Genomic DNA, 10000 nt, shown 5'->3' on the forward strand with positions numbered 1-10000 from the left:
ACTAGATATTCTTCAAGACACTTCTATACAGCTTAAAGTCACATTTAAAGGCTTCACTAGGTTAATTAGGTTAAAGTTAGGGTAATTAGGTCATTGTAGTCATTGTATTACAGTAGTTTCTTCTGCAGACAATCAAATATATATATATATATATATATATATATATATATATATATATATATATATATATATATATATATATATATATATATATATATATATATATATATATATATATATATATATATATATATATATATTTCTTAAGGGGGCTAATGAAATTGACCCTAAATTAAGTTTTAAAATATCTTAACTTGCTTTTATTCCAGCCAAAATAACTTTCTCCAGAAGAAACAATATTATAGGAAATACTGTGGAAAATTCCTGAGTCTGTCGAACATCATTTGGGATTTTTTATTTTTTTTTAAATAATTCACAGGAGGGCAAATAATTTTGACTTCAACTGATAATCATTTTGAACAATCGTGATTACAATTATGACCAAAATAATCGTGATTATGATTTTTCTCATAAGCGAGCATCCCTAATATATACAGTATATACAGTGAGGTCAATAAGGATTGGATCACCCTGTGATTTTTCAAGATCTCTTAGAAATCATGGAGGGGTGTAGAATTTTCAGCATAGGTGCATTACCACTGTGAGAGACAGAATCGTAAAAAAAATTGAAATCACATTGTATGATTTTTTTAAACAATTTATTTGTAAATCACTGTGTCAAATAAGTACTTGATCACTTACCCTTCAGCCAGATTTCTGACCCTCAAAGACCTGTTAGTTTGCTTTTAAACAGTCCAGCTACACTCTGCTGATGATCCTAATTTAATTTAATTAGGCTTTTTTATTTTTAGTTAGTTAGTTTTATTTTTTATTTTATTTTACATTTTTTAATTAACCAAAAACCAAAAAGTAAGGTTAGATGAACTATAAAACAATGTTTCTGAATAATTCCTGGGTGGATATTGAAAAATAAGCTATAAAGTACGTTCGCTCGTGGTTATCAGTAGGTTATTTTTTGCAGTCATTAAATAATGTGTGGTAAAATACCTTAAAAGAACTATTCAGAATGTTTCCTCGTGAACATAATTTAAAACACATAATTTAAAAACTAAATCTCTGACAATTGTTAGCAAACCTGTTAACTAATCATTAAAGTAATGAAATAACTGTACAAAAGCACGCACATCCCTCTTAACTGGGTGCTCAGCCAAAAAAAAACGCAAAAAGTGCAAATTAAATGTTAATCAAAGGCGGTAACGCCAAGACTCCAAAAATACAAATTTATTAAATTAAACTAATCATTAAAGTACACATGATGAAACATTACCACTCGCGCCTGATCTGTACTCCATAATTTAGAAATGAATGGTCATTTCGTTACAGTCTCTGTCTTATTATTGAATAGTTGTTTATTGTTGCGCTCGTCTCTCATCAATTTAAGTGTTTTTCCTCATTTCGCCTTACTCTGCTTCATACTAGGATGATATCAAGTCTTTAATTAATATTTAAATATAATACTTTAGTTAATACATCCATCACTTGTGACTTCTGCAGGATTATAAAGACCACAACTCCCATGATTCCACACTCAGTCATGACATCATCAAACTGTGCTTTGTTTGTTGTAAATATGCACCCTCTAGTGGCCGGAATCACTTGCTGCCTCTCTTAGTCATGCAAATGGAAAAACTCTGACTTAATTTGATGTCATAAGGAAACTTTAATAACAATTTTTTTCCCCTCTCATATACAACTGTACCCAATAGTCACAGATGAGCTTCTCCCATAATGCTTTGCACTCCCCCAGTTAGTCCGAACAGCTCAGACCCGTCTGTCTGATTTCCACTGTCATTTATCACTGTTCACGTTATAGACTTTATTACCTTCCAAGATGAAGATATCTGGGTCAGACGGGCATGTCGTCCATTCGTTTAGTGCATGAGAAGTCATCCTGCATTACTGTACAGTTCATAACCCACAAACTATTGTTTCTGCTCGTTACTTCTGGAAAGGAGATTAGATGGAGTACACAAATGAGTTCTGCTTGACCTCAATTGCACAGTCTGTTTCATGCAAATCTGCAGCAGAATGCAAAAGAGGTCACACTACAGTACCAAAAGCAGTGAGAAAAATCACAACAGTGAGAAAAATGACATTAATCTGGCCTAAAATATTAATAGAATATATGCAGACACTGAATCAAACTATCTCTATATGCCACTTGACAAAACACACCTGTATGCAATATAAATCAAGTCATAATATCTTAGTCAAGTTCATTATTATTGCTTATATTCATTCATTTTTCTTCAGGTTAGTCCCTTTATTCATCAGGTCGCCACAGTGGAATGAACCGCCAACTATTTTAACATATGTTTTACACAGTGGATGCCCTTCCAGCGCAACCAAGCACTGGAAAACACCCATACACGCTCATTTACACTCATACACTACGGGCAATTTAGTTCTTTAATTTCCCAATAGCGCATGTGTTTGGACTGTGGGGGAAACCGGAGCACCCGGAGAAAACCCACGCCAACACGGGGAGAACATGCAAACTCCACACAGAAACACCAACTGACCCAGCTGGGACTCGAACCTCCAACATTCTTGCTGTGAGGCAACAGTGCTAACCATTGAGCCACCGTGTTGCCTTATTGTTTGTTTTTTATATATTTTAAATCATATAAAATCTGACAAAAGCTATATGTAGTGGATAGTCAGTTACGGTTTGCTGTGGTTCTTTATATTTGTTATGTATTATATTAACATATAAACAGCCAGCAGCCAGCTCTCTGCAACTCTCACATGAAGCTAAGCAGGGCTGCGCCCGGTCAGTACCTGGATGGGAGACCACATGGGAAAGCTAGGTTGCTGCCGGAAGTGGTGTTAGTGAGACCGGCAGGGGGCGCTCAACCTGCGGTCTGTGTGGGTCATAACACCCCAGTATAGTGAAGGGGACTCTATACTGAGCGTCGTCTTTCGGATGGGACGTTAGCGTAGGGGTTTAACCAATTAGCTAGTGTGCGATCTGGTGCAATATGGCTGCTGTCATGTCATCCAGGTGGATGCTGCACACTGCTGATTGGGAGATTCCCCCCAATATGTAAAGAGCTTTGAGTGTCTAGAAAAGTGCTATATAAATGCAAGGAATTATTATTATTATTAGTAGTAGTAGTAGTAGTAGTAGTTGTAGTAGTAGTCTATTTACATTTATTACACATTACCAAAGTCAATTTAAGTCATTTCAATTGGGGGCTATCTTTGAAACACCTCTTGGGGATTCTGTTTAAATGGGGAAGCCTCAAATTCTTCAAATTAGCTTGCCAAGCTTATGATTATCATTTCATATAAACAATCACCAATAAAATAAAACAAGTGTCTCTTTAGTTTCATTTCTAAACGTTCGAATCGCACAAAATCTGCAGAAACTCACGTCTGATCTGAGCCCCTCCCCCAGGGAATCTTCAGTCTATAGCGATCTATGACTGGCTCCTGTACTAGAAGGCGGGGCTTCATGCGCTATATTGATCGTTACCATACCTGCCAAGAGGTGTGTGAATAGCAAAGCTGAGAACCGGGTACATTACTCTACTATGCACCGGGTTTTGGGCGGCCGCTGCAATCAAATACTATACCAAAGTTGGATACCAAAGGGTATTACAGATAGTGCCAAAAAGCTTAGGACCGGGAGGGTGGGGGGAGTTTTCCAGGAGAAATAACAAAATGAGAGGGTGATGGGAGATGGGTCGAAAATATGGGAGACTCCCGGGAAAAAACGGGATATTCGCATACGGGATATAGGTATGATCGTTACACTTTTCGTTGTTTCAAACTATACGAGTGACACGTCTTGTGTATTCTAGAGTCTTTGACGTTACACATTACATTATTTTGTCCAGAACAGCTTAAGATTTACATTATGCATTTAATAAATTCTTGTTTCTACCTTTTACCAAAATTTGTTGAAATTCTTAACTCATCTGACAGATATGCATATGCAGAACGTCAAAACACTCAGAATTTAGTAACTATAACTTTGATGTTTTATTCAGTTCGTGGTCTCATTTTATTTGTAACACTGTAAGCTATGACCTCGTCTTGCTTTTAACTACAAAGACGCTGTTTTTGACGCAAGTAACATAGTAAACAATGTAAACAACAGGTCTCCGGGAGAAACGATGAACAAACAAAATAACCATCCATAATTCAACACTATTGTGTCGGTGGACTAAATGTGTTTGATGGGATGCTGTTCTGAGGATGTTTACTGAACCTTTCGAAATAAACCCTGATGTGCAGTAATGAGCGCGTGTGTCTTGTTATTATGATGATATTTACTCCATATCTAATAAGCGTTTTCTGTTCAAGTTGCACAAATTTAGCAAATATATTCTTTGTAAGCTTCCCAATGGTAAAAAAACCTCTTTGGTGTCCAACAGAACTAAGAAAATTTTAAAGAAAATGAATGAGAGGGGGTGGCACGGCTGCTCAGTGGTTAGTACTGTCTCCTCACAGCAAGAAGGTCGCTGGTTCGAGTCCCAGCTGTCTGTGTGGAGTTTGCATGATCTTCATATGTTGGCGTGGGTTTTCTCCGGTTTCCGTAGTATATAAGTGTGTGTGTGTGTGTGTGAATGAGTGTGTATGGGTGTTTCCCAGTACTGGGTTGCAGCTGGAAGGAAATCTGCTGCATAAAACATATGCCAGAATAGTTGGCAGGTTTATTTCGCTGTGGCGACCCCTGGAATAGACTAAACTGAAGGAGAATGAATGAATGAATGGAACCACGTCAATGAAAACTCAAACTGCTTTTGAACAAGTGAAATAGTTACCAATTTTTTGGGTGAAATATCTCTTTAAAATACTGCATTGAACAATCAGCAAAATTTTCTAACACTAAAAGTAATCTTAGCGTGTTGTTTTGATGCTTAGAGCTCAAAAGATATCCAAAATGCTTTGATTTTGCTCCTTGCAGCTTGGAAAGAACAGAGATGCATCTGAGAGTGTGAGGAGTGATTGATAAATCAGCAAATGCTTGTGTGTATCATTGAAAGAGTAAGAAAGGAAGTTAGCACTGCTCTAATTTCCTCTCTTCTTTACATATGAGGTGTCTTTGCTGACCGATGGTCTGATGAGGCCGGCATCCCATCCGACCTGCCCTTCACGCCTAGTGTTTCCACCATTATCACTCGCCACGCCAGTCAGCTGGTGGAGAGCCCACATGATACACCGGACCCTCAGTGGTCCCCGAGAGATAGCGAGGACAGGGAAAGTGAAGGATCCGATCGAAAGAAGGAAAAGAAGAAGAAAAAACGAAGACCCAGAGACGAGGTTTATGACTTTAACACTGAAATGCAAAGTGAAAGTGCTTTATCTGAGAGCCCCCATCAATCGTCCCCACTCAAGGAAGGCTGGGTAGATGGCGGACGCATCGGCGGGAGAGTTAAGAGGCCAAAAAGTCGCAAGAAGATCCCAGAGGAATGGGCGATCAATGCTGAACCCTTTGTTCCAGCTTCCGCCTCCATGCATCAGGAGTTTGCTCAGTCTGAAGTGGACAGCGGTCTTGTATCGCTTTCTGAAGACTTCACTGATGAAAGTCTCATTCCTATGTCTCTTACCCAAGATTTGCTATCCCTGACAGCCACATCTCCACCATCCACAACTACCTTTGAACATGCAATAAATTCCCCTAAATCTCCCACTTTATCTCCCTTGGCAATGTCCTCAGGATTGCACAACATCATGATGGAAACCGACAGTGCTTTCAACCTGGAAAGCAAAGCTGATTCTCTTGCTTTCAGCCTCAATGATACTCAACCTTCTCCTCGAGGAACTTTCGGGGAGCCAATGTTTGGGCAAGATCCCTCGTTTGCTGATCCCATGAGCACCCAAGACTCGTCATTGAAGGCACCCCAGGCGTCCACTCCAGGAAGCACTTGTTTTGTACCACCAATGGAGGCATTGATCTCAGCTCCACCTTTTTCTCCATCTGGACCTGCTTGGTCTCTTAATAACCACAATCAACCACAATTTGGTCTTGAAGGGGATTCCTTTGAGACCCAAGTCTCGGCGCCTCTTGCTTCACCAAAGAGCAAATCCCCAAAATCCAAACAAGGCAAGAAGTCATCCTCAACTAAAAGTCCAACCTCTCCTGATGCAAAGTTGCTTCCTCCACAAACTTCTGGCCTGAATCCTGCCGCTCCCCCGTTTTTTCCTAGCTTCGCAGAACCTCGGGAGCAAACTGCGGGATTGTCCTTTGAATTGGAAGGTTTGTTGTGGACGTTTGGGAAGTGGATCCACTTAATGCATGGCTGTGTGGATTCCAAGCCTGGGCTTGAGTGATTAAACTGTGCACCGCAATAACTAACAAATCCCCCCCTCCCAATGAGCTGGACGCAAAGGTTTAAGGTTCGCTCAACGCTTGGGTGTTTGCTTTGGGGTTTCTTCTACAATGAATGACAGACTGTGTGTAAACAACCAAGAATCCCCCATCTCTTTCCAATTAACATAGTGATCCAGGGTGTACTATACTAATCAAATCGCTTTGGTTTGCAGTTTGTCGAGGAGGCGTTGTTGTTCCCTCACAACGTTGCATCTCCACTTCTGCTGTTGTGATTGTTTCTTGTACTAGCATTGGTGGCACCTAACAGTGACAATCTTTTCTCTCGGTTTTACACCACTTTTCCATATACAGCGGGTGAAATAGGTTTCGAACACGTCAGTTTTCTCAGAAAATATATTTTTGAAGGTGCTGTTGACTTGAAGTTTTCTGAAACAAACTAAGAAATCCATAAATATACTATAAAGAAGAGTTTCATTTAATTTAGCCAGAAACTAAACCATAAATTTTAAAATGCTATGGTAAATTACAGTATTTAATTAATTTATGATGTTATACAGCAATGTTTTGAAGTACTAAAATATACACTAAATCATAGGCCAAGGGTGTCCAAACTCAGTCCTGGAGGGTCGGTGTCCTGCATAGTTTAGCTCCAGCTTCCTTCAACATACCTTTTAGGAAGTTTCTAGTGTGCCCAGAACATAGGTGTCAAAGTTAGTTCCTGGAGGCTTGCAGCCCTGCACAACCCTTGGTTTAGTTCCAACCCTGCTCCAACACTCTTACCTGTAGGTTTCAAAGGTGTGTTTAATTAGGGTTGGAAATAAACTGTGCTGAGCTGAGGCCTTCTATGAACTGACTTTGACCCCCGTGACCTAGAAAGAGCTTGATTAGGTAGTTCAGGTGTGGATACCAAGCCTTGGCTTGAATGATTAAACTGTGCACCCCCCCCCATCCCAATAAACAGGACGCAAAAGTTCAGGGTTCAGTCAAAGCTTGTGTGTTTGTTTTGGTGTTTCTTCTACAATGAATGACAAAGATGTGTTTAATTAGGGTTGGAACTAAACTGTGCAGAGCTGTGGCACTCCAGGAACTGACTTTGACACACGTGACCAATAAATTTTAAAATGCTATGGTAAACTACTCAGTGTTATACACCATTGTTTTAAAGTACTAACATACGCACCAAATCATTGGCCAGGGGTGTCCAAACTCAGTCCTGGAGGGCCGGTGTCCTGCATAGTTTAGCTCCGACTTCCTTCAGCTCACCTCCCTGAAAGTTTCTGGTATACCCAGAACATAGGTGTCAAAGTTAGTTCCTGGAGGCTTGCAGCCCTTGGTTTAGTTCCAACCCTGCTTCAACACTCTTACCTGTAGGTTTCAAAGGTGTGTTTAGTTAGGGTTGGAAATAAACTGTGCAGACCCTTTGACCTAGAAAGAGCTTGATTAGCTAGTTTAGGTGTGTTTGATTGGGGTTGGAACTTCGAATTGGAAGGTTTGTTGTGGACGTTTGGAAAGTGGATCCACGTAATGCATGGCTGTGTGGATACCAAGCCTGGGCTTGAATGATTAAACTGCCTATCCCCCCCCTCCAATGAGCTGGACACAAAGGTTCAGGGTCCGGTCAAAGCTTGTGTGTTTGCTTTGGTGTCTCTTCCACAATGAATGACAAAGATGTGCTTAATTAGGGTTGGAACTAAACTGTGCAGAGCTGTGGCACTCCAGGAACTGACTTTGACACCTGTGACCAATAAATTTCAAAATGCTATGGTAAACTACTCTATTTAATTGATTTACAGTGTTATACACCATTGTTTTAAAGTACTAACATACACACCAAATCATTGGCCAGGGGTGTCCAAACTCAGTCCTGGAGGGCCGGTGTCCTGCATAGTTCAGCTCCGACTTCCTTCAGCTCACCTCCCTGGAAGTTTCTGATATACCTAAATTGGGATGTTAAAGTCTTGTTCCTGGTGGGTTGCAGCCTTGTTTTTATTTCCAACCCTGCTCCAACAGACTTACCTGTAGGTTTCAAAGGTGTGTTTATTTAGGGTTGGACGTAAACTGTGCAGAGCTGTGGCTCTCCAGGAATTAACTTTGACCCCTGTGACCTAGAAAGAGCTTGATTAGCTGGTTCAGGTGTGTTTGATTGGGGTTGGAACTTCGAGTTGAAAGGTTTGTCGTGGACGTTTGTGAAAAGGATCCACGTAATGCATAGCTGTGTGGATCCCAAGCCTGGGCTTGAATCATTAAACTGCGCACCACAATAACTAACAAATCCCCCTCCCAATGAGCTGGACGCAAAGGTTCAGGGTTCGCTCAAAGCTCGGGTGTTTGCTTTGGTGTTTCTTCCACAATGAATGACAAAGATGTGTTTAGTTAGTGTTGGAACTAAACTGTGCCTCTCCAGGAACTGACTTTGACACCTGTGACTTAAAACGATTAGCTGGTTCAGGTGTGTTTGATTAGGGTTGGAGCCAAAATATTTAGGACACCGGCCCTCAAAGACTGAGTTTGGACACCCGTCATAGGCCAACAACAGCAAAAAAAAAAAAAAAAAAACACTGCAATACCTAGTTTGACCACTAGTTGTCAATACAACATGCTGCACATTTAAAACAGTGCATTAAACACATTTCAGTAGCTCAGTACTTTCTCCTGAAGTCATCTATTGCTGTTAGATATATCTAATTGTCTGAATATATTGTATTTTTATTGGGAGGTTTAGGTATTAATGTCAACAGCTCCTTTAGAAATATATTTACCTGGAAAAATCATGACGTTCGCTCCTTATTTGTCCGGCCGTATCTCTTCCCCCAACTTTAGTGTGACTATACAACCCCATTATGAATGTACACACAGTTCAAACTCAGCTGTAAGTGATACTCTTTTCTTTTTTTGTCTCCATGTTGCCCGTCTGCATCGGCTTCCACTCGTCTATTAGGTAAGTCAACTTATCTTTGCCTATTGAATCTGCTTTGTGTCTGTTGGTGTTGTGAATGGAGTGTATTGTGTCAGTTCCTCTATTTTTCATTCATAACCTAATCAGCTTGCCTACTGCTGTTGCTGTCTGGTAATCAGATGTCGGTGATTTGGTTTGCGGATGTCCAGTGGTGATTTATAGCTGCAGAGCCACTGAAGGATGTTCATTGTTTGGGAAAGTTGCTGATGTGAATGACCGATACTGTAGCTTTTGGCGATGCAGGAGTTCAGCTTTATGCAAATGTGTAGCTGTTCTGTTACCAATAGGAGCGCCATACTGTATGTTCATCTACTGTATTTGATCATGAACTGGCTGTGTGTTCAGTTTCAATCTATTCAAGTCAACAAACTGTTAATTAAATCAAATTTGATGCTTGGTTTATCAGGTTTTTGGTGCAATTCTGAAGGTAGAACTGTTAGTCTGTGAAGTTTTACAGTGAAATGGGTCACTCTAGTAAAAATAAACGCTCATAGATGTTTTATGTTGATTTAAGTAACAGCAAATCAAAGCCTTGTAGTGTTTTTGGACATGCCTGAATGCTGGGTTTAGTGTGTGTGTGTGTGTGTGTGTGTGTGTGTGTGTGTGTCTGTGTGTCTGTGTGTCTGTGTGTGTGTGTGTGTGTGTGTGTGTGTGTCTCTGTGTGTGTGTGTGCATAATGT

The 10000-nt window shown here is 40.2% G+C and overlaps 1 protein-coding gene across 44 annotated transcripts in view; it reads left to right on the forward strand.

Moving 5' to 3' along the window:
- LOC100001114 (uncharacterized) overlaps positions 1 to 10000 on the forward strand; it is a 145045-nt gene that overhangs the window by 70357 nt on the left and 64688 nt on the right. For 22 of the 44 annotated variants that reach the window (XR_012399577.1, XR_012399578.1, XM_005162923.6 and 19 more), the window contains one exon: positions 5129 to 6289. The exons of 21 other annotated variants lie outside the window; for them this stretch is intronic. Coding sequence is in view for 20 of the 23 variants with exons in the window: in XM_005162923.6 (XP_005162980.3) it covers positions 5129 to 6289 (1161 nt within the window). In the remaining 3 variants the exon portion in view is untranslated. Of the gene's footprint in view, positions 1 to 5128; positions 9303 to 10000 lie in introns of all 44 variants that reach the window. One more of the 44 variants, XM_073941218.1, reaches the window with a different exon arrangement.

The sequence above is a fragment of the Danio rerio genome, chromosome 24 (assembly GCF_049306965.1).
Source record: "Danio rerio strain Tuebingen ecotype United States chromosome 24, GRCz12tu, whole genome shotgun sequence".
Lineage (NCBI taxonomy): Eukaryota > Metazoa > Chordata > Actinopteri > Cypriniformes > Danionidae > Danio > Danio rerio.